The sequence below is a fragment of the Natator depressus genome, chromosome 6 (assembly GCF_965152275.1).
Source record: "Natator depressus isolate rNatDep1 chromosome 6, rNatDep2.hap1, whole genome shotgun sequence".
Lineage (NCBI taxonomy): Eukaryota > Metazoa > Chordata > Testudines > Cheloniidae > Natator > Natator depressus.
This window is the reverse complement of record NC_134239.1, coordinates 104,986,170-105,011,087: the sequence shown is the minus strand read 5'-3', so window position 1 is coordinate 105,011,087 and position 24,918 is coordinate 104,986,170. Positions and strand designations below refer to the sequence as shown.

The following is a 24,918-nucleotide window of genomic DNA, read 5'->3' as shown; positions in this document are numbered from 1 at the left end:
AGGTCACTGTTTTATGCCACCTGTTGGCACCCTACTCCATAACGCACGGGCAGGGGTTGGGCAGGGCGTGCAGTGCTCTACTTGATTCTTAGCTGGCAGAGTAATCCTTGTTTTGGCCCCATCTGGCCAAGAACTGGGGAAATGGACAGGTGGCTTAAAGCCACCATTCTCTTCTTCACTCAGCTGCACCAAATGTAAACCAGAAATAGCTGAGGATTGAGCCCAGAGAGCTCCTCTGATGTAAGGCAACATAGAATCATAAAGTGTGTTGACAAGATCAAAACAAACAAAATTTAGTTCATTATGCTTCTTAACAGAGATTAATAATTGGTGATTTAAAAAACAAACAGAATTTAAGATGACATTTGATGTTGGGCAGTGTTTAAAATATTCATTTGGACTTTCAGATTATATTCGTGTTATGGATATGGGACTCTTGGAACTCACCATAACAGCAGTAAAACCTGGTTCTGGTGGGGAGAGAGTAAGTACTTAAAATAGAAAGAATAAAATAATAATGTTAATCCTAAATGATAAAAATACATATTTTGTATTTTGATTTTAAAACATTTTGAAAAGCTTAAATCACATTTAGGATCAAATCCTACTTAACAGTTTTAAAACATCCCTTCTCTCATCATCAGATTGTGAGATTTCAGGTTCCAAAGTAGTTTATCAATCATGCTCTGTTTCTAAAGCTTTTATATTGAATGATCAGACAACTAAGTAATCTAGATAACAATAAATCTGTGTATACTCTTCATATGGAACGTTAAATTGATCTTGGATAGATTTCTGACATTGTGTTATTGCTGCCTAGCTTAAGCCACGCTTTGAGCTACACAGTTCCAGTGATGTAATCCATATCCGAACATGCTCAGATTCTTGTGCTGCGCTAATGAATCTTATACAGTATATTGCGAGTTATGGCGATTTGCATCCACCTAGCAAGACAGAGATTAAACCTGGAGTCGTCAAGCGGAAAACCAAGGTATGAAATGGCAAAGGAACACTAACTCACCTAACACTACCATCATCACATTTTCTAATCAGACACATTAGCTGTGCTTTCCATAATAATAATCATAATAATAATAATTAATGTATACTTTTTATAGAGCTTTTCCCACAAATACTTAACTTATTGTGTGGGCTTAATGTCTCTGAAGCAGTTCTCACAGTAATTGCTTTTTGCAATAATTTTTCCTTTCCTCTTGGCACTCATAACATGTAAGCTCAACAGTACAAAATCCCTTAGATACCATCCTGATACACTTAATTCTCTTTTTGAAGGCAAGATTCTAGGACATATATATGCCTGTCCACATACGGCTATTTCAAACACTGCGACACCTAGGCATTTCTCTAATACAGTGTGTATTCACACTCAACAGTGATGTTACAGACCTTCAAAATGTTTGCTAAAACCTTTTTGCCTGGATAATCTAGGGTATAGTCCCAGTTTACATGTTTATTTTAAAATGCAATTATCTTCCACACTGTGGTTTTACACTGGAATACCAAACCGTGAAAGTAAAAATCATATTCATAAATACTTGTTAAGCACAGTGCTTCAGTTTCTTTATAACTGTAACTTTATATAGTTCTTCTGTTTGTAGGCAGATGCCTCTAGCCAACCATCTTCCCAAGGACTAGTCCTTGCTGAAGCAGAACAACAGATTTTACGGGATTTGATGAGTGATGCTATGGAGGAAATTGAGATCCATCAAGCTGCTTCCCCCATTGGGCCACAATCTAACGGTAGAAGAAGCCTAGAATCACATTTAACCCTTCAAAATTTTCTATCAGATTTCAGTCTTAATGCCAGTATTGCAGAAGTAGCAACTTAAGGTTAAATTCAGATATATGTAATGGAATAAGAGCAGGTAGTTAGAACAGTAGTCAATGAATTTGACCCTTTGGGACTCAGTGTGTTAGGGATCTGGGCAGACATAAAGTGATAAGACATACTACATCAAGTAGGAAACCAGGAGCTCATTCACAGCAGTTGAGGCAGTCCAGGAGGATGGAGTAGTAGTCTGCAGTATCAAAGGAAGAACTTAGATTCAGGAGAGTGATCTAGGGAGAAACCATTAGGAGAAAGAACAAGGTAATTGATTATGTAGGAGGACTGATTTTTTTTTGCCACGGTAAGAATTAAATACCAATTTGAAATTGGATAAGGATATTGTATTGTAAGATGTGATGGGAAAGATGAGAGGCTATGTTCTCAAGTCTGTTGCTAAGGAATGGAAGATTAGACATTGGTTGCTGTCATGTCAAGAGTCTCATTTGATTATGAGATCTTCAGTTTTTATGTAGTAAAGACAGTTTCCACAGGTTCTCTGTTTTGAGTCTTAATAGTAGATTAATTTTAGAAAGATGGGTTTGTTTTATGCTAGGAATGTATTAGCCAGATAATATGCATATTTTATTTCTGATTGTTTTAACACTTAATTTTAGAACTATTCTAGGTATCACAATTTCAGCCATTTAATCTTGGGTGTATCTTATAAAGATATTCCATTGAAATGCCTTTCTTTATGTCAGGAATCTTGGATGAAAAATCTCAAACCCAGGAACCAGCTTGCTCAGATCTCTTCCTGTTTCCAGATGAAAGTGGGAACATCTCGCAAGAGCCAAGTCCCACATACACTTCATTCACTCACCATCTGATTAAAGAGGCGATGGGAGACATACCTACTGAAAATGATGACTTCTGTATTCTTTTTGCACCCAAAGCTGTTGTTTCCGTAAGAAGCTCCTAATATTAAGAAATCTAAGACAGATTGAGGAAAGTACATTTGAGACCTGTCCCTTTAGATTTTGTAACTTTCTACCAACTGTCTGCTGACAGTGATGTGTGGGCAGTAGGGGTATGGAGGGGAGAATATTCCTTATATTTCATTATCTTTGAAATGTTGCCATTTTGGAGGAAGTCCCACTATTCATATAAAAGATATGTAGCAATTTTTTGGAATAAACCTGAGAATTCACGTCATGCATTGTTCCTCCCAGGAATGACAACAAATATACTAGAATATATATAAACGTTATTTACTCCTCTTCTATTATGATTATCACTTAGTAGCAAATTTGCATTTTTCCTGTGTTGGCATTTCAACATATCTTTAATCATGACATGTAGTGTAGTTGAAAAGGCTTATAAGAAAAGTACAGTACTTACCAAGATATTTTATCCTTGGAGCATTTGTCTTGTATCCATTTATCAGAAAATCCAAGTTTTAATTTAAAAGTAATGCCAGCCTTTTTCGATTGCTGTTATAGACCCAATTACCAAACTTTGCACAAAAGTTTCTGTGGGTAAACAGCAACAGCATCAGCAAAAATATCAGTTCTTAACTCCCAGTGTTTCAGTCACCACTGCACAAAAGATTTATGAGACAGAGTATTGACACTTAAAAAGTCTTCTCTTCTCTCATAATATCACCACTAAACTATCACTGATAAATTGCCTTTATCTAGACAGACCAGAGTCAACTCTAGACATTCACTTGGCTAACCCTCAGAAGTTCCACCTCCAGCAGTACTAGCATAATAGTAGCACTTCCACACTATGTTTTAAGACTTAATTTTTCAGTTTGGATGAAGAGACATATTTTATTTCCTTTCAATTTTCAGTTTACTTTATCTCTCATAGTTAGGAGATATCAGGTTATCTCATTGGGGCCAACTTTCAAGAGAAAGCTGTCCTGAGTCTTGAGGCCATGCAGTCTTAGAATTATAGAAATGTAGGACTAGAAGGGATTTCAGAAGGTCGTGTAGTCCACCCCCACACCCCTCCATGCTGAGGCAGGATTAAGTATACCTAGACCATCCCTGATTGGTGTTTTGTTTAATCTGTTTTTAAAACCCCACAAAGGCATGGATTCCACAGCTTCCTTATATAACCTGTTATTACCAAAACAAGAACAGTTATTGGGGCTGTATTCCAATTTCTTCATATAGAAGCAAAGACGACACTGATCTGTTTTCATCTTGAAGAAATTAAACAACTGAATGAAGAAATGCACTCACTTTCCTGTGTAACTTTCTTAGGAGAAAGAGGAGGAGCCAGTAGTGAAAATAATGGTTGATGATGCAATCCTGATAAAAGACAATCATTTCAGCCTGCCTGTAAAAAAGACAGATATGAGCAAAGCCCCCCTGCATTTTCCTATCCCTTTGGTTCGCTATGTTGTGAAGGAAATCTCTCTTATTTGGCATCTTTATGGAGGAAAGGATTTTGGGACTGTACCTACTACTTCTCCAGCTAAAAGTTTTATGTAAGTGCTTTAGGTAACTAATTATTTCTTTTTCAGATCCACACATTCTGCATTTGATTTCAAAACAAAGAGTTAGATGAACTTAATGTACTTTCTTTTTATAATGAATATCCTGTTCAATTTAATTCTGGAATGTATTTCTCCCACCCCTTAATTTGAACAAGTTCAAATTTGTTGACCTACAGGGTATATTGAAAGTCAAATGTATTCTCTCAAGCTTTCCCTGCGGGGAGTAGGTTTAATTGGGGATGAGTGTGTTGAAGGTGGTTGTGGAGAATGGAGTCTGTTTTGAGGATATTAAGCAGGTTGGAGGAGAGTGAATATTATTTTGGGTAACAATAGGAGTTATTTTATTCATGGTAATTCAGTGGAAACAGTGTATATGTTTTATAATAATTTTCAGTGCCTCAAGCTCTGCATAACTATTACAGTGAAAATGAGAGAAATATTTTTAGTTTACATTAATACAGCAATTTTTCAGTGTTCCTTTTCTTTTTTTAACCATAAAAATATTTAGTAAAACCCAATAAAATATGCATGCTTGTGTGGTTAGAGGTGGTATGGGCCAACTTTCAATTTAAACTCAGAAAAAATACTTCTTTTCTCCCATTTCTAGTAGTCCTCATAGTTCTCCTTCTCACACACCAACAAGACATGGACGTAGTACGACATGTGGGGGAAGAGGAAGGAACCCAGACTTCTTAATGGAAATACAGTTAAGCAAGGTGAGATAATAACAGAAAAATCTGCAGACACGAGGGCATATATAATATATATTCTAAAGACTTTATAAACCCTAATGATGAGCTCTTGACTCCATGAAGCTAGAAAGCTTACCAGTAAAAATGAGCATTAATCTTACTTAGATGCAGAAGTCCATTAACATAGTTATGCTGAGTGATGGACTTAGAATTTCTTTACCAAATGAGTTTGCAGGGCTGCATGGTTGTCATAGTGCAACTTTGTTTGTTTAGCAACCATATTTGAAATGAGGGAAGCTGAACAGTTATTAAAATATTTGCTTTTAGTCCTTAAAGTATTTTTATTTTGACAGAATCCTTTTTTCCCCACCACTTTTGCTGTCCTTAGCATGGTAAAACTTTCCTTTCCGTTTACTCAAAATTGAAATTGCTATTATGAAGACATTGTTGTAGACATTTCCCTCAGAATTAACTGTGAGATGTCTGGGGTTACTCCGTAACTTGATATTCAGTAATATTTGGTCACCTCATGGCATCATTAATACCATTTGCCACAACAGTCTATTACTGCTATAACCAAATTATGCTAATTTACATTTAATTTAGTTATTTTTAATGATATACTCAGCTTTAGTATGGAACTTAGAAAGGTGAATGTGGGCCTATTAAAAATATCATTAGCAAACAGCTACTGGTTAAGCAAATTTAAAGTAAATAGATGGATATTTTTTAAAATAGCCAGAACCATTTTTCATTTTTTCACTCTTACAATGTTTTGGAAAGTCTCTTGAGCATGAAAGCTCTTATGTAAAACCAAATTATTTCTGTTCTTCCAATTCCTTGTACATTTTGTATTGCTTAAAGTAATTCAGCCCATTAACTGTTAATGTGAAGCAAAATGTGTGATGATTTTCTATTTTATCCTTTTTTAAAGACCTATTGCCATGGTAAAAGGAGGGAAAAAGAAAAGTTAAAGATTCCACATGAATATTTCAGTGATTCTGTCAAAGTGTAATGGCTCCCTTTATGTTATTGCGGATGCTTTACATATATACTAACAGCATATTAAGGTTTTCCTCTCTCTTTAGTGCAGTGTAAGGATATAAATCAATTGCTATGCTGATGCAAAGATATTCATCTGAAAATAATGGGGTCATAGTGTGAAAAACATAAGGATTCTGAACAGTGCTCAGATGTCAGATAACCTGACTTAGAAGTTGACGATTTGATGATATCTTCATGGCCAACATTCACAATATTATTACGAATGTCATGGATTGGGCCACTTTTAAATATTTTCACAATCATGCTCTATCTGCAGGCAACCTCAGGAATTTGGGCTCAGCTGCCTGCAGTTTCCTTGCTGGTCACCAGAGGTCACTGTCCCATTTGCTGTGCTTGCAGTCCTAATCTACACTAAATAGTAGAGCGGGGAGGTTGCTGGAGTGTGTAAGGGGGAAAGGAGGAGGATGACTTGAGGGTCAACGGGGCATAGGAGTGGAGGAGAGGAATAAGTAGGGGTTGCTGGGGAGAAGCACTGTGTGGAGGGGAGGCTGCCAGCAGGCAAGGGGGAAACAGGATTAGTGAAGTGTTGCGGGGGGATAATGGCTGGAGTAATGGAGGGATTGGGTATATGTACACAGGGAAGTAAGAGATGAGAAATTTGCTGGAAGAGGTTGACGGGATCAGGAGCATGAGTTTCCTGGTATGGGGCAGAAGCAGAACATCACGGGAGACCACATGGGGAACAGGCAGTCAGTGAGGAAAATGCCACCCTAGGACTGAGAGGAAAATAAAAGTCTGTGGCAGGATGAATAGGTGGAAAACACCTCTTCTCTCTCCCTCTCTTTTTGTGTTTGTATATTCCATTTGCTTCAGGTTGAATCTTCATCCTAAAACATGAATGTGCAAAGCAGGGTCAGGAGGCTTTTCTGTTAAGTGTGCAGACATCAGACCCCCAAACCCCATCATTTATTTATTTATTTTAAAATCTCATGATTGTAAAGCCCGATCCATGATTTTTAAAGTCCTAGATTTATCAGTACTGTTATATTGTAAAGACTTGTATGCATTAAACCTTAATATCCCCTTTTGCCTTTCTGTTCCAAGGTGAAATTCCAGCATGAGGTATACCCTCCAGGAGGGCCAGAATGCGAATGCAGTCTGTTGGAGCAGCCAGTGTCCCGGCAGGTTTTTATTGTTCAAGACCTTGAGATCAGAGATCGCTTGGCTACATCACAGATGAATAAATTTCTCTATCTCTACTGTAGTAAGGAGATGCCCAGAAAAGCACATTCTAATATGGTAAGGTTATGAAACGTATTCATAGCATATTATAGTAACCAAACGTTTTAATTTTGAGAATGGTGTGGGTTCCTTGGTATTGCAGAAGAGCAAGTATGAGATCATGGAATGTTGTAATAGCATAAGCTTTCTGTCAATGTAGGATATTTTCTTAATTTCTTGTGGGTAGAGTTTGGTATAAAAGGTCATCTCAAATAATAATCTTTCTATCCTGTTTTTCAAGGTTATAGCAATTTTAAAATAGATCTAACACACACATGCTTACTTAAGTTGTACTGTGTCTTCAGTTTTGAGTATGCATCACTTTGTGTGTGTACACTTTGCATTTCAGCTGTGTATGGAGGCATATACACCTAGTATATTCATGTCAGAGGCTTTGGAGGCCTGTTTCATTTGTAGCTTTCTTTTTCTGATGAACTTTCAGACATACATCAATCCATGATAAGTTACTCATCCCATGTTAGCTATATAATTGGCAAATTGAGATATTTTACAAGGATAGAAGTTGTAATCATTTCAAAGTATGAATGAAAGGTGAACACTTTTCATTGGTCAATGTTTTCGGTTTGGGTTTTTGTATTTTTAACGTATTGAGTTTATCTTTGTCTCATTCTTGTTCTGCAGCTAACAGTTAAAGCATTACATGTCCGTCCAGAGTCTGGCAGATCACCACAGGAGTGTTGTTTACGTGTATCACTAATGCCACTTCGCCTCAATATTGACCAGGTTGGTGATGCTAGAGACACTGTTCATTAGATGAAGCATCATTGTGCCCTTTGGATTGTGCCAATGTACACTCTCTAAATGCTTGTTTGGCGAAATTTAATATGAGTACTATTATAACCTTTACACTCATAACCTCCGAATACACATTTTATGGAATTCTTTTGTGGGTTTGATTGCCTTCTGTTATGTAACTTTGGATTCCCTGCAGTTATACATATATCTTCTTGTACATTTGCCTATGTCCGTTTTATATGAAAAATCGCTTTTAACAATTGAGCTTCTCTGGTGCTCATCCAACACAGTGACTAGACTTTTTAATTTAAAGACTAGTAATATCTGCAGAAATGCTATGCTCTCAAAGATTGCACTTCATTCATTGAGACTTCTGAAAAATTCTGTGACTTTTGAAACAGTGAATTTGTAAAGACCTGAGTACACTTATGCTTTGGCAACACTTGTATAGCTTTGTCATCCCAGTAAATTATCATTGACTTGAAAGTAAGTCCAATAATGTTGAATTCTAATGTGAAGAAGACAAGTCAATAATATTTTAGTTAGAAGCACATGACATGGTGAGACGGCTGTACCACAAGATCTTTGCCATTTGTTACTCTTAACAGCTATTTGGAACATTAATGGCGGAGAGCACTGAAAAGAGATGTAAGAAATTAGTTCTATCAGGATGTTTTTTATTAGTTAGGCAGGATGTTTTTTATTTCTTTAGTATCCACTGTGTGTGAGGCCTCCCAAACCCAGAAGTTCTAAAAGTTTAAAAGTGTAATGACTTGGTTTTGATAGAAATGAGCAATATGACTTTGAAATTCTCTCCTTGACCTTGACTGATTTCCGCCGACTATGGAGAGGGAGAGTTTCAGAAGTACATATGACATTTAAGTGTCTACCTTCCATTGGCTTTCAGTGGATGTTAAACACGTAACTTGCTGCCATTTGTGCCTCTTAAATTCCTCCCTGCCATAGTCTTTAATAATTTCATACTATATCCACCAAGAACAGAAATATAGCATGGAAGTGCTGCTATCTACCAGCCAAGAACATTCCCCATTTGAAACATTCCTATACCATGTTTTTAGGTTTGCCCAGTACATGATGTCCACTTTTTCAGCCACTGGAGAATGAACCACATTCTGCCTTGTGTTCCCTGGAGGCTAGGGCCTCCACATTGGCTTTGGGGCCCCCAATAATGACCTCCTCGGCTCTTTAGTAGTTCAGTTCCAATGGATCCATGCTAACAGGTTCCCCTCTAGCTACGCAGAATAGGCCAAAGGAAAAGTAATATAGTCCTAGACTGTATTCTGTGAGGGTTGGTGCAGGGACCATGCATGTCCCCCACCCTCTGAAGGGTCCCGGGAAAGGGATTGGGACAGTACTGCAAAAGCAGCTGCGCCACGTGCTGTGCAATCCAAGGGGAAGTCCCACATTTCTGCCCATGGCTCTCCATTGCACAATATAGGTCAATGTATTGTTTGGTTTAGGTTGCAACTGAAAAAAGGACCTGAGCTCTGGATGCTAAAATGTATCCTCTTGTTCCTTTGATTGATGTGCAAGTCCCCACAGAAACATAACATCCAGGATTGTGGATGGTTTCTTCAGAGAACTCTTGATTGAGGTGATTTGTTTCCTTTCCTTCAATGTGATTGCATTATTTCTTTATTTTAGGATGCCTTGTTTTTCCTGAAGGATTTTTTCACTAGCCTTTCTACAGACGTGGAAGTCTTAATGACTCCAGATCCAGAAGGTACTATTATTGGTGTAGTAAGCTGGAAATACATACTGTACCCCCTCTCCCTCTTTCTTTCTCTGTCTGTCTCTCGTGTGTGTGTGTGTGTGTGTGCGCATGCGCACTTGCATGTACACTAATACATGTCATTTATTTATTAAGCCCAAAGCTTTCAGAAGAGTTCTCCAATTTTGTGGTGTTCTTCGAGTAGATACAGAGCTGTATTCCAGTTAGGCATATGCATGCTCAGCGTGCTGGAGTTAGAGACGTTTGCCTACCAATACACATAGAGGGTGGTGCTTGTGCCTCATGGCTGTGGCCCCTCCCCTGGCTATATGAGCTGTTCTCCATTGGTGCTGAGAAAGAGGCCTCATAAGACCAATTGGGACTGCTCCAGGTTGCAGGACGACACCTCTGCCTCCCCCAGAAAAGGTGCGAACCGGATTGGGACTGAATCCAGTGTGCAGGATGGTACGGGTACCTCTGGACCCTTCTCTGGTACTGAGTGGAAAGGGTGGAAACTCTGGGTCTGGCCTCCATTCAGTCCAGTACTGATGGCTGAGATGCTGGTCCCAATTATGTCTACGTCATCCACGAACTAGGCAGCAACAGATCTCCTCTGTCTTTCGGTCCTGCCCTTACCGTTAGCCAGAGGTGCGCCACCTATAGCTCCTCCGATGGAGCCAGCCGCTGAACCCTTGTGTCTGTTGGCACCACATCCAGTTGCTCCCCTCCCCGTGAAGCCAGTACTGGAATCAGTACAGGCGACCTCAACACCAGGACCCTCTTTGGCTTCCCTGCCTTTAACACCACAAAGGCTCCCGTGGTGGCTTTCATCATCCTTGATGTCAGTGCACTCAGGTGCTCCAGTGTCGCTGTTTGTGCCAGGACTGATGCTGCCTGTGGCACTGGCATGCTCGGTACTGACAGGACTGCCTTCACTGGGGGCCCTGATTCCTGCCTCGTTCTGGGCGATGGATGAATCGAGCTACCTATTGACTCTCTCGGGCATCGCTCCTCCCATGTTCCCAAGATCAAAGGGCTCTTCTGATTCCGAGTCGGGATTGTCGTCTTCCCATTCCACATCCCCTGACAACCTCTGAGGTCCACCAATGGACCAGTATGGCTCCCAGGATTGGCATGTACCCCAAAGCTGGGACATAGGGCCCAGGCCCTATTGGCCACCAATGCCCTACCCATATCAGTGATCTCCTTGGCCATAACAGTTGGAAATAACAGAGCTCAGCAGGGTAGGCACAGGCACCGGCTTCCTTTGGGCCCTGGGGGTGCTCAACCCCCGGCTCCACCACAGACCCCACCCCCTCCCTGCCTCTTCTGCCCCAGCTCCACCCCTGCCCTGCCTCTTCCTGCCCAGTTCTGCCCCCACCTCTGAGCACGTTCTGTCCCACTCCCTCTCCCCAGCGCCTCCTGCACACCATGGAAGAGCTGATCGCGGTGGGCAGGAGGCGCTGGGAGGGAGCAGGAGGAGTTGATCAGCGGGGCTGCCTGCAGGTGGGAGGCATGGGAGGGGGGAGCTGGCTGCTTGTGTGTGCTAAGTACCCACTAATTTTTTTCTGTGGGTGCTCCAGCAATATTCAGCGGCTATCCAACAAGTCCTGCTCAACAATAGGAAGTCCTCCACTAGGATGGCCTACTTAGCAAAGTGGAAGAGGTACTCACTGTGGTCCTGGGCTCATGAGACACAAGTGACAGGGGCTTCCATCCAGGACATCTTCGCGTACCTGCTACATCTTCAGAAATTTTGCCTTGCGCTCAGTTTGCTGAGAGTGCATTTGGCAACTATATCTGTGTTTCATCCCCCTGGAAGTCATTTTTTTCCAATGCCATGGTGAGGAGATTTCTGAAAGGGCTTATCCTCTTGCATCCTCTGGTCTGAGATTCGGTTCCCTTGTGGGACCTAAACACGGTTCTGGCAGCTCTGATGGACCCTCCATCTGAGCCCCTTGTGTCCTGTCTGCTGCCCCTCCTCTCTTAGAAAACCACATTCCTGATAGCCATCACTTCTTTAAGGAGGGTGTGAGAGTTGCAGGCGCTAATGGCTGAACTTCCTTACATTCAGTTCTCTAAGGACAAGTTAACGCTGCGACTACACCCAAAGGTTTTATCCAAGGTGGTCTCTCAGTTTTTTCTGAATCAGGCAGTGTATTTACCTGTGCTTTTCCCTAAGCTGCGCTCTTCCTGAGAAGAACAGCACCTCCGTGCTCTGGATGTCAGGTGATGTCTAGCCTTTTATCTAGACTGTCCTAAGCCATTTTGTGATTCACCTGACCTGTTCGTACCATATGCGGACTACATGAAGGGGCAAGTGGTCTCTGCCCAGACCATCTCTAGATTGATAACATCCTATGTCAAGACTAAGTATGAGATAGCTTCGGCTACACCTCCACTGTGGCTATGGGCTCAGTCCCCGAGAACGCAAGTGACAACAATAGTGTTCCTTGGTGATGTTTCCATACAGGACATTTGCATGGCAGCCATGTGGTCATCCATATGTACGTTTAAGAACCATTATGCTACTACTGTATCTTCCAGAGTGGATGCAGGCCTCCGAAGAGTGGTTCTACAGTCCCTATTTCTTAGACTCGGAGCCCCGCCTCCAGATTGGGGTACTGCTTGTGAGTCACCTAAGTGGAAAGCACATCTGCATCTACTCGAAGAAGAAATTATTACTTACTGTAACTGTTTCTTTGAGTTGTGATTCAGGTATGTATTCCGTGACCCACCCTCCATCCCCTTTGCATTGGAGTCTCCTTCTGTGGGTTTTCGGTTGGGAGGAACTGAGGGGCATTGGGGCAGCGCTGCCTCATATGCCAGAGGAAGCGCAAGCACCACCCCTCTATGGGTACTGCTAGGAAAAGTCTATGGCTCCGGTGTGCTGGGAATGCACACACCTAAGTGGAATACACATCTGCATCACATCTCGAAGAGCCACAGTTACAGTTTCTTCATCAGTTTTTAGGTACCCACATAGTTCCTCAGCACCTCTGAAGACCAATCACAAGATATCTCTCAAATTGGGCACCCAAAAATTGAAGTATACTAGTGAACGCTTCTGAAAAGTTGTGAGCGTATATGTGTAAAGTGTTGGAGCTATGGATAAACAAAACAAATGATTTTTCTCCTTCTCTGTTAAAGGGTATGTACAGTTACTAATTTAAAGTTAAATGCAGCTCTTGCAGAAGGAATTATATCCTATATTTATATGCAAGTAGTAAAATATTAGTATTAAGTTAAAGTAGTATTTCCATTCAACTGTCATTGTAAACCTGTCCAAAAATGAGAGAATAAGATTTTTTTTAATTAAGTATTATTCTCCCTTTGACTATATTGTATTCTCTTCTGTGTATGTAAACAATCTTAGATCACCTACTTTCTTTGGTGCAACTTGCAGAAATATACAGGCTGTGTAATTCTCAGCAGGGTTTCTGGTAAAATTCCATGAATGCTTTTGCCAGCCTACGAATACTTAGAAATCGCAAAGTTTACTTGAAATTCTGAAAATTTTACTCAGTCTCTCATCAAGAGGAGCTTGTTACCATAAATCTTTACTCCTGACTTTTTTTTACTGATTTATTTGTTAGCTTTAGCTACCTATAGAACTATTTATAACTTTATATATTGGGAGCATTTTACAAATATGGCTATTCTTGTGAAAATCCAGTTTGTTCTTTGAGTGCTTGTTCACGTTGATTCCAATCAGGTATGCGCACGCCGCGTGCACAGTTGTCGGAAAGTTTTCCCTTAGCAGCTGCCGTCAGGTTGGCTGTGAAACCCCCTGGAGTGATGCCTTCCTGGCGCTCAATATATGACCCTGCCGACCTGACCCCCCCTTCAGTTCCTTCTTATCGTCCACGACGGCCACTGGAACAGTGCTCACTTGCTCAGCAAGTGCTCCCTTAGCGTTCTTCTATCAGTTATAGTTAGTGTTACAGTAATTTAGTATAGATAGTTAGTTTAGATAGTAGGTTGAGAGCAGGGGTCTCTCCCCAATTCCTAACCTCTCTCTGGCTCTGGGGCATGCCATGAGCCCAAACCTTTAAGCCCTGCAGTGCTTGTAAAAAGCCTATTCCCATCAGTGACCCCCATGACTCTTGTCTAAAGTGTCTGGGGGGAAGCACACCAAACGGAAAGGTGCAAAATCTGCAGGGGTTTTTGGCAAGAACCAAAAAGGAATGTGATTTCCCACTAAAGCAACTGTGAATGGAATCCGCTCTCCGCCTACAGCCGGCTGCGGACCACCAAGACTCGGCACTGGGCACATCCATACGGAGTGCTCTGGCATCCATACGCAACACAGTGCTGAGGAAGGACTCTACCACAAGAGACCCTCGGCACTGGCACTCCCCGGCTCCATACCCAGGGATAGCGGCCAAGCACCGCTTGACTTCCCCTGTGCCGCACAAGAGCAAGGGCACAAGCCTCATCAGCTGCGTTCCTGGCCCAGATCCCGATACAAGAGATCTGCAGGGCAGCAGCTTGGTCATCGGTGCATACGTTTACCTCTCACTATGCTATCACCCAACACGCCAGAGATGATGCAGCATTCAGCAGGGTGGTGCTCCAATCAGTGATTCCTTAACTCTGACCCCACCTCCGGGATAGAGCTTGGGAGTCACCTGATTGGAATGGACGTGAACAAGCACTTGAAGAAATAAAAACGGTTACTCACCTTCTCATTCTTCGAGATGTATTGTTCATGTCCATTCCAATACGCACCCTCCTTCCCCTCTGTTGGAGTAGCTTACAAGAAGGACCTGAAGGAGGGTCGGGTCGGGTCGGCAGGGTCATATATTGAGTGCCATGAAGCGCCACTCCAGGGGGTTCCACAGCCGACTTAACGTGAGCTGCTAAGGGAAAACTTTCTGACGACCACGTTCGCAGCGCGCGCACACCTGATTGGAATCAATGTGAACAGCACATCTTGAAGAACAACAGTTAGGAGGAGGTGAGTAACCGCTTTTTATACACCACAGTGCGTTTAACTGTAACAGCATGGATTTGTTTCATTAGACCAAAAAAAAAAAAAAGAAAAGAAAACACTTATTTAACAGGCTGTTTGAAATTACTGTGAAAGACTATGAATTATTTGTTTACTGTATGTAAATTTTTATTATCTCAGTTAAAAAGTCTCCTGGTGCTGATGTAACCTGTAGTTTGCCCAAGCATGTCAGCAGCTTCAAGGACCCAAGCCCAGTCATTTCTTTCTCAGTACACAAGCAAACAAGCCAAAATGATAGTGTTGATTCTGTGGATATGGTCAATGGAGAGGACCATCATTTTTCACATGAAGAGACATCGTTCAGCGATCAACCAGTCTTTTTCAGGTAAATTTTGGTTGCAGTATTTCCAGAGGGGTACACGTATTCCACCATAACTGCTTTTTATAAAATATGGCATTACAATAATTTCTGTGCAGCCTCAATGGGCATGATCTTTTTCTTCCAGAGCTTAAATATAATACTATGATGTATCATTGAAAAATAAACATTTCTTGAATTTCCTGTTAGCTTTTTCAAACTCTCACATGTATATGAAGAAAATGAAATTCAGTAAAAGCTCTGATACATCACCATAGATGAGCAAGGTGTGTTACCAAGAAATAAAATGACTGGTCCCTGCACTCAAGAGCTGAGTCTAAATTAAAATTAACACAATCAAGGATGACGGTGAATTAAGGGAGGGTCTGGATGTTATGGGAGAGAAGAGGGTTACAATAGTAAAATATCATGAGATGAGCTTTAAAGTAGTTTTGCCCTAAAAGGTGACTGAAGAAATTGCACCTTCTTATTCAACAGTTCTGCCTTATGTATTCAGTTATAACTACTTATAACGATTAACTTTTCACTTTTGTTAGCACAGCAGAACCAAGCTGTGGGAGAGTGAGCTAGATTCTGTCCCAACACATGCATCACCAACAGAACGGTTAACTACATTCCGATTGCTGGGCCAAATTCTGCTCTCATTTTCATGTGTGCAAAGCCACTGAAAACAGTAGAGTTGCACCAGTGTAACTAAGGCCAGAATTGGCCCTTGGAAAGGATTGTGCTGATACAATATGGAGAAGGAATACATCTTGACTTTCTGATCTCAAGATTAATTTGCTGGGCTGATAGTTAGAAAAAGATTATACAAACTTTTACAATAAGCAGATTTGATCTTGAAGTCACTGAAACGGTGAACATGGAACCCCACATTGTTTTTTATGCTCCCTTTTTGGAGTAGAACAACAGTCTAAGGTGCGCTATAGTGATATATGCCTTACAAAAAAACTGAAGAGAATCATATTATAATGTGACATGCGCTTATTTGTGATTCATACTTTGGTTTTCCTTTTGAATGGCTTCATTTATTTCCTGTTTCAGTTTCTCTCACTGTAATAAATTGATTGTTTCCTTTGTATATTTCAGAGAATTTCGATTTATATCAGAAGTTCCAATACGTCTTGATTACCATGGCAAACATGTCTCAATGGATCAGGTTTGTTTACAACACAGAGACTATCTGATAAAACTGATGTTTTGTGTTTTCTTTCCATGAGCAGAACTATCCTTTGAGCTACCTTCCCATCTGCAGTGTAGTCTTGAAAATTCTCAAGTATTACTTATTTAAACTTTCAGTGAAACTAAATAACATGGAACTGTTACGTGAGAACAATGGGGTAGATCCTTGGGTCTGGTTCACCATTATTCAGCACAGGAAGTTGTAGGATTGGGGGCAAAGGGGACTGGCGTTAAGCCACTTTTGTTTACCTTCTCCCCTGAATCCTGGGGTTGGTTGGGTGTTGAATGCCAGCCAACTCTCACCCAGCAGGAATGGCCCTCAAGGGACCATGCCACCATCTGAGGGTGCATGAAGTGCACTAGAGCTCCAGCTAAGCCATTGGGTGCAATAAAATTTGCATTTGATCCAAGGTTCTCAAGTATTTATTTCCCAACTTCAGATTGCGTATTGCAGATAGACTTTTAGATTAATCAAGTATTTAATTTTCAGGGTACATTAGCTGGGATTTTGATTGGTCTTGCACAATTAAACTGCTCAGAGTTAAAGTTGAAGAGACTTTGCTATCGACATGGGTGAGTTTACAAAATTTTAATATGATCTTTTTTCTGGAAATTGGATGTGGACGTTGCAAGTAATGGGGTATACCAAGCAAAAAGCAACATCTCATATTAAGCATATTTAAAATTCCGAGCACATTGCAATGATTTTTATAAGGAGAAACTTCATTTTTAATGCACTTAAACTGTTTGTTTATAGACATTTGTGCTGTGAATGGGATGAAAACTAGGGCAGAGAATTGTCTAATATGGTTCCAATTCAGGAAAGCATCTCTGTTCAAAACAACTCTTAACCGTGTACTGAACTTGACCATAAAATCTTAAAATTAAACACATACTTAAGTTCTTTCCTGATTCAGAGCCTATGGGAATAACATGAAGCTGTACTGCTGCTTTATCAATTTTCCCCATAAGTTTTCTTCCACTAACATACTCCAGAATGCAATTGTAGATGTTTTTTTTTTTTACGGGGGGAGAGCAGAAAGATCAAATACCTCAGTTCGCCAGGGCTAAGTGAGTATGGCATTTGAGCCTTCACTTTTCCTCTTATTTTAGTGTTTAAATGTCTTTTCTTGTTCTCATTCACTGGAAAACACATCCCTCAAGCCATGGAATCATAGGATTGGAAGGGACCTTGAGAGGTCATCTAGTCCATTCCCCTGCACTTATGGCAGGACTAAGTATTATCTAGACCATTTCTGACAAGTGTTTATCTAACCTGCTCTTAAAAATCTCCAGTGATGGAGATTCCACAGCCTCCCTAGGCAATTTATTCCAGTGCTTAACCACCCTGAAAGTTAGGAAGTTTTTCCTCATGTCCAACCTAAACCTCCCTTGCTGCAATTTAAGCACATTGCTTCTTGTTCTATCCTCGGAGGTTAAGAAAAACAATTTTTCTCCCACCTACTTGTAAACAACCTTTTACATACTTGAAAACTGTTATCATGTCCCCTCTAGGACTTCTCTTTTCCAGACTAAACAAACCCGATTTTTTCAGTTTTCCCTCATAGGTCATGTTTTCTAGACCTTTAATCATTTTTGTCACTCTTCTCTGGACTCTCTCCGATATGTCCACATCTTTCCTGAAATGTGGCGCCCAGAACTGGACACGATATTCCAGTTGAGGCCTAATCAGCACAGAGTAGAGCGGAAGAATTACTTCTCGTGTCTTGCTTACAACACTCCTGCTAATACATCTCAGAACGATGTTCGCTTTTTTTGCAGTAGCGTTACACTATTGACTCCTATTTAGCTTGTGTCCACTATGACCCCCCAGATCCCTTTCCGCAGTACTCCTTCCTAGGCAGTCATTTCCCATTTTGTATGTGTGCATCTGATTGTTCCTTCCTAAATGGAGTACTTTGCAATTGTCCTTATTGAATTTCATCCTATTTACTTCAGACCATTTCTCCAGTTTGTTCAGATCATTTTGAATTTTAATCCTATCCTCCAAAGAACTTGCAACCCCTCCCAGCTTGGTATCACCCGCAAACTTTATAAGAGTACTCTCTATGCCATTATCTAAATCATTGATGAAGATATTGAACAGAACCGGACCCAGAACTGATTCCTGCGGGACCCCACTCGTTGTCCTTCCAGCATGACTGTGAACCACTGATAACTACTGTCTGGGAACGGTTTTCTAACCAGTTTTGCATCCACCTTATAGTAGCTCCATCTAGGTTGCATTTCCCTCGTTTTTTTTATGAGGTCATGCGAGACAGTACCAAAGCTTTAATTATCATTGCTTTCCATAAGTACTAATAACTCTGTCTGTTACAGTTTGTTAGGTGTGGATAAGCTATTCTCTTATGCCATCGCTGAATGGCTTAATGACATAAAGAAAAACCAGCTACCAGGAATCCTAGGAGGAGTAGGGCCTATGCATTCATTAGTGCAATTAGGTGAGTTCAGTTCTGTTATTGTTCTAATACATATCACCCTGGTAAAATAGTCTGCATGTAGCATTTAGCAGCTTTCCAAGGTATAAAGGTTTATATAACAAGTTATGTGTTTTGCATTCTGGCTGTAATTTCAGTTCAAGGTCTGAAGGACTTAGTATGGTTACCAATAGAGCAGTACCGAAAGGATGGTCGTATTGTAAGAGGCTTTCAAAGAGGAGCAGCTTCCTTTGGTACTTCCACTGCAATGGCAGCTTTAGAGCTAACAAACAGAATGGTTCAAACCATACAGGTACATTTTACATTATGTCTGAGGTTAGACAAGAGAACAAGTTTTTTAGTAATAATTATTACAGTAGTCCCCAAAGGCCCCACTGTGGATCAGGGCCTCACGGTGATGGGTGCTGTACAAAAATGGAAAACAGATGGTCTCTACCCAAAGGGCTTATTTGTTTTCACTTGAAACACTTGCAATATGGAAACACTGACAGCAAATAAATCAGGGTAGATAAAGATCATGCTTTAAAAAATTAAAAATAAATTTTTAATTTCTGTTATGATTTGTAATGTATATGTTGGTTTTTTTACCATCCTCCTCCCATTTTATCGTCTTTAATTGTGAAAGTGGATATTTTGTCCTTGTTAGTAGAATTACATATTTTAGATTTCACACAGGAATTTTTTTCCACTAAGAAGTTTTATTTTTAAAATGCTCATCCGTGCTGAGAGAGACAAGCCCAGAGGCTCATTCCTTCTGTGAGATCAGCACAAAATTGTAAGCAAGCAGTCTCTGCTGCGTTTGCAACCAACACCCCCTTCTGATCTATTGCACATCCAAGAGTCAGAAAAGCCAAAATGCTTGGACAAAGCTGTACTCCTCCATTAGGATTTGTAGTTTTGAAATCAGTGGGACTTGTGCTCTTGAGTCACTCACATGCTTTTGAAAATCCCAGTTTAGGCACCTAAATATGGGTTTAGAAGCCTAGCTTTAGGCTCCTACTTCTGAAAATTTTGACCTGTGTATATAAAAAGTTCACACTAACTTTATTAATGTTTTCAAACTTGGAATAACTTTCTGCTGTTAACATTGAAGTAATTTTGTTTTTAAATGAAAATAGTTCTATGCACTAAGAGAAAAGAGTTTATTAAAATTACAATTTTAGCCCTGAAGCTGCAAATACTTCCTGTGCACATTTTTAACTTTATGCATATGAGATTTCCCATTTTAGTCAATGGCATTATTCATATGATTAAAGGTACATACCTGCTTGTGTGTTTTAGGAACAGAGCCTTAATTTTCAATTTTCAGCTACTGCCATTTTGTAAAATTCAAATAAAATATAAACCTTATCAGTAGCGACAATTAAAAAGCAGCATTTATAATTTAGTTTATTATAACATAATTTAAAATTGCAGTGTCATAAATTTTCAAGATAGTTTTACAAAGCCCGAACCTGATTTAAATCAATGATTTTTTTTTAAGTTATTTAAATTATCATTTCAGTCAGTGATTAAAATCATTCCACTGTGAAGCAAAATTAAAAAGGGGTTTTAATGTTATGGTATTGCTGTACATTGAGACAGAGGGAAGGAGGAGAAATTATGTTGGTTCTGATGACTCATGTGGTGGTTCAGTGTGTAAAAGTGATGAGACTGTTTTACTAATATGTAATGTAGAGTGTAATATAAACCCTCTGAGCCATATTCGTCTGCCCTTTTTAAACTCATATTTAATACATAGCCTGTATTGTGGTAACAACTGATAGAGGGAGGAATGCATGTAAAATGCATATTCATATCTTTTAAAAAAAAAAAAAAAAACAAGAACGTACGTGATGGATTATCACTGTAATTTTTGTAAATCGGGTTGGTTAGGTATGTGATCAAATGCTATATTAAGAATGTATTAATTTATTTTTCATTTGAACTGATCCCTAGGCAGCTGCAGAAACTGCTTATGACATGGTCTCCCCAGGTCCTAGCTGTATGGAGACAAAAAAGGTCAAACGATTCTCTCGGCATCGCTTAGCTCATCAGCCAGTAGACCTACGGGAAGGTGTGGCCAAAGCATACAGTGTGGTAAAAGAGGTATGCACAAATGCTGTTATTTTTGACCCAAGTGCAATTAAACCTTGTTAAAGCAAAATATGAAATATGTAAGATGGTATTAAAAAGTTCTTATTTTGAAATTTCAGCTGGAGAGAAATATCAGATCATTTGAAACATACAATCTAATTCAGTAGACCAAACTCTATAAAAGCCTCACCTGTAGGGAAAATCTGAGAAGCAGAATTAGGCCAAGGCACCTTGCAAACAAGATGAATTATAACCTGAGTCAATAGAAAATCTGTGTTCTACAATTTGCATTCATGGAATCATAGAAATGTGGGCTGAAAGGGACCTCAACAGGTCATCTACTCTTTTCCCCTGAGCTGAGGCAGGATTATGTGTACCTAGACCATCCCTGACAGGTGTTTGTCTAACCTGTTCTTAGAAATCTCCAATGATGACGATTCCACAGCCTCAGTACGTAACTTGTAGTTAGAAACCTTTTCCTAATATCCAACCTAATCTCCCTTGATATTGTTTTGCTGATTTGTCCTAGTGAATATCAACAACCTTAGAAGGACGTAGCAGTTATTCTTATCTTTTGGCATCTAACACTATCTAAAACTAAATTTCAGGCATTTATGATTTAAGCAGCAGCCTGTGCATGAAACGAGTGAAATTTGTCTTTCTCTACCATAGCAGTATGTTAAAAAGTTGAATTATTAGCTGTGATGTAGTTAGTTGTATTGTGGTTCAGTTATTTGTTTCATCTCTTGTGTGTTAGTAAAAATGTCCATCTTTTTTTTTTTATTCTGGTCATTATTTGGGGTGACATTTGTGTGATAACAATAGTTGGAGGACAGGTGAGTCTAACTGAGGTGAGGAAGTTTCAGTGAATTCCATCATTTTGGAATAGCCCAAACCTGCTTCCTCCACAGCCCAAGAAGTTCCCCCCAAGCAATTATATTAAATCAGTCTTCCTATGTTTATCAAATTTTAATAAGAAAAATATCAAAACAATCACATTAAACTTGTCTAGTTACCGTAAAGTGTTGATGTAATACACACACACAGTTTTCTGCTGAGCAAGGGCTTGTCTACACAATGGGTAATGCACTCCATGGGGTTTTGAGTTCTAAAGCACACTAATGTTTTTCACGTTACTTGCCCCTTGTAGACTCTGCTGGCGCACTTTAACATAGTGCTGTTGGAAACAATTCTACATTAAAGTGCACTAGGGAACCATTAGTGCACAACAGCAGAGTCTATACAGACCAATTTATGTGCAGCATGTTAGTGTGCTTAAGAAATCACACTCCCATAGAATGCACTACCCCCCCATGCAGACAAGCCCTAACTGAAGTTGTCCATAAAATTAAAAAGGATGGATTTTCTTCTTAGGTTACTGGTTTTTTGTTTTTTTTCCTCAATTTCCCAAGGGAATTACAGACACTGCCCAGACCATATATGAAACTGCTGCTCGAGAGCATGAGAACAGAGGGGTAACGGGAGCAGTAGGAGGAGTCCTCCGCCAAATTCCACCAGCTGTGGTGAAACCTCTCATTGTCGCAACAGAGGCAACCTCAAATGTTTTAGGTGGAATGAGAAACCAAATCCGTCCGGATGTGCGTCAAGAAGAGTCACAGAAATGGCGCCTTGGGGAGGATTGATAGTTTAAATATGACTCAGCAAGAGAATAACGATGCTGGAAATACATAACATTATGTCCCAGTGGCAGCTTTAGATGGAACTCATTTCATTTTATTGTGTTCATCTCAGGAACGAGGAGGTTTTTCAAACAATTTAATATCAAAACATCCAACCAAAAAGTTCAGAAATGAAAAGCAAATTGGTACTTGCTTGTAGACATGCTGCATGTTACCAATACATTTGGTAGCTAGTGTCAAACATAGTGGAGCATTTGCTGCCAAGTCAGAAACATGCTTGCTGTATTTCAGTTACCATATTTTTCTTGGTTCATTTGATTTGCCATTAGAATCAGCAGCCCCTTTGTGACACTGTGTGTATTTTAAAAGTTTTCTTGAGCATGCTCAAAGAACTGTCTTCGATAAAGGGTTCCATAGATGCTCTTCAGTAACTAAATAGTAAGAATTTTGTTTTGGACATCAGACATGGAAGCCATATGATAAGAAGTCAGACAGAATGTTATAATTTTATGGGTCATGAGCATTGCTTTTAGTGTGGCACTTACAACAAGGACAGTCTCTTGGTAACTGTTCAGCAATTACACTGTGTCCATATGCTTGTGAACAATAATTGTCCCTCCTAAATATCCAGTTCCTTCTTCTGTGGGTTTTTGAAGAACCTGAATGTTGCAGACATGTTCTGTTGTGTTGCACTTTAAAGGATATGGCCTGTATATTGTGCTTTTTTTACAGTGTGAATAAACAGTAATGTGCATTATCCTTTATGATTTAGAAACTTATGCCAATTTTTGAAAGGGACAACGTTTGATGAAAATTTTAAGGGAAGAAAAACAAAATGCAATGTGTCTTGCTTTGTTTAAACTGCCTATTAAATGAAAAATACTAGTTTCTTTGTCTTCTGATCTACTGTTGCCTATCATGAAATAACTATATTTTAAAAATAAAGCAGTTACAGAACTGATGTAGGTAAGGGGTAAGCAGAGTACAAAAATACAATTTCATAATTTAGTTTAAAATTCTATGCAGAATATATTTTAATAATCTTCCCTTTATTTAAAGGTTACATTGTTACAAACTTGTTTTTGCCATTCTCACAACATGGTATATTTCAAACTCCTATAATACAATTTTGATTGTCATGAATGTCATGAGCAGCAATTCAGCTTCTGCTTTACTATTATTATTATTATTTTATTTTAAACAAAATGTTACTTACAAACAAGGTCTTGTTTTTAAAATGGCACATTTTACTGCGGGGTTTGTTAGATATACTAGAATCCACTTAATTGGGGTACCCCTGTCACTGGCTGGTTGTATCAATTAAGCATCTTGTCACAGCTGAGAGGAGATGCCATTTATCTTCCACTCCCCAAAAAAGCTGAAGATTTAATGACATGAACTGTTGTCTGTTGGGGTTTGTTTTGGGGGTTGGGTTTATTTTTTTCCTTGTCTAATTATTTGGTAATTTCTATATTAAAAGATCAGAGGGGAGCATTTCACACCTGGGTAAATGCATCATAATCACTTGACACCACTTGAATGAATCCTTGTAAGTGGAATTATGTTATAAGTAGTATACTGTAGCTGCAGTCATTACCATTTGCTACTATTAGGCTAGTATACCAATATATCAGCCATGCTGGTAAAGATCTGTCCAAGTTAATTGGCATATACTGTAATAGACAACGTAGATCTGTCTATTTATCATATATATATAAACTATTTTTAACAGTTGAATTTAAAGAAATGGCTGTTTAGTTTTACTTCATTTACAGATTCCCCACAATCAAAGTGTACAGGGAGATGCCCTTAGAATACATTATTTCTACATAGATCCACACTGTCAAGGTATAATATTATATTTTTATAAGCTCTCTTTTTCATTAAGTCTCTTAATAGTTCAAATTTTCAAGCTTCACTTTTCACTATTTGTGCTGTTTACTGCTTGCAACTTATTCAACCTGCTCAATAAAACTGATCTGTTTATGGCTAGCTTCTTGGTTCTCATAGGCTAGAAGAATTTTGTTTAGGTTGCAAAAGCTGAACAGAAAGGTTTACATTTAAATTAAAAAATAAATAAATTCAACCTTTAAACTAGGTCACTGTCTTAAAATGTGTTGCAGATGTGGATACCCTATGTTCTTAATCAAAAAATTATATAGGGTATAGAAAAAGGGATTCACCAAATGTGCTGTTTGTTACTATAAGTGTGGGGGGGGCACTTTACAAAATACACAGGATAAGGTTTAACTAAAACTTTGATTATAGTGGGTGATACATCTGTGTATATGTAATTTGCACACAAACTTGCAAATCTAGTGCTGTATATCTACATTAGCATGATGAGGTTTGTGATAAGGTTATTGTACTTGAGCTCTTTACTGTAACAAACTCTGTTATAGTTATTAACATTTTTCATAACTCCAAATAAGTTTAAACAGATCTGAACACACTGTATAATGTGTAG

The 24,918-nt window shown here is 39.4% G+C and overlaps 1 protein-coding gene across 2 annotated transcripts in view; it reads left to right on the top strand.

Moving 5' to 3' along the window:
* Nucleotides 1-23,421, top strand: part of ATG2B (autophagy related 2B) — a 78,716-nt gene extending 55,295 nt beyond the window's left edge. For both annotated transcript variants that reach the window (XM_074956186.1, XM_074956185.1), the window contains exons 27-42: nt 408-484; nt 821-991; nt 1,620-1,761; nt 2,551-2,753; nt 4,060-4,286; nt 4,903-5,011; nt 7,097-7,291; nt 7,916-8,017; nt 9,695-9,773; nt 14,896-15,100; nt 16,184-16,253; nt 16,767-16,849; nt 18,617-18,738; nt 18,873-19,027; nt 20,674-20,823; nt 22,224-23,421. In XM_074956186.1, the coding sequence (XP_074812287.1) occupies nt 408-484; nt 821-991; nt 1,620-1,761; nt 2,551-2,753; nt 4,060-4,286; nt 4,903-5,011; nt 7,097-7,291; nt 7,916-8,017; nt 9,695-9,773; nt 14,896-15,100; nt 16,184-16,253; nt 16,767-16,849; nt 18,617-18,738; nt 18,873-19,027; nt 20,674-20,823; nt 22,224-22,454 (2,321 nt within the window). In that variant the 3' untranslated portion in view covers nt 22,455-23,421. The remainder of the gene's footprint in view (nt 1-407; nt 485-820; nt 992-1,619; nt 1,762-2,550; nt 2,754-4,059; nt 4,287-4,902; nt 5,012-7,096; nt 7,292-7,915; nt 8,018-9,694; nt 9,774-14,895; nt 15,101-16,183; nt 16,254-16,766; nt 16,850-18,616; nt 18,739-18,872; nt 19,028-20,673; nt 20,824-22,223) is intronic.
* The last annotated feature ends 1,497 nt before the right edge of the window (nt 23,422-24,918 follow it).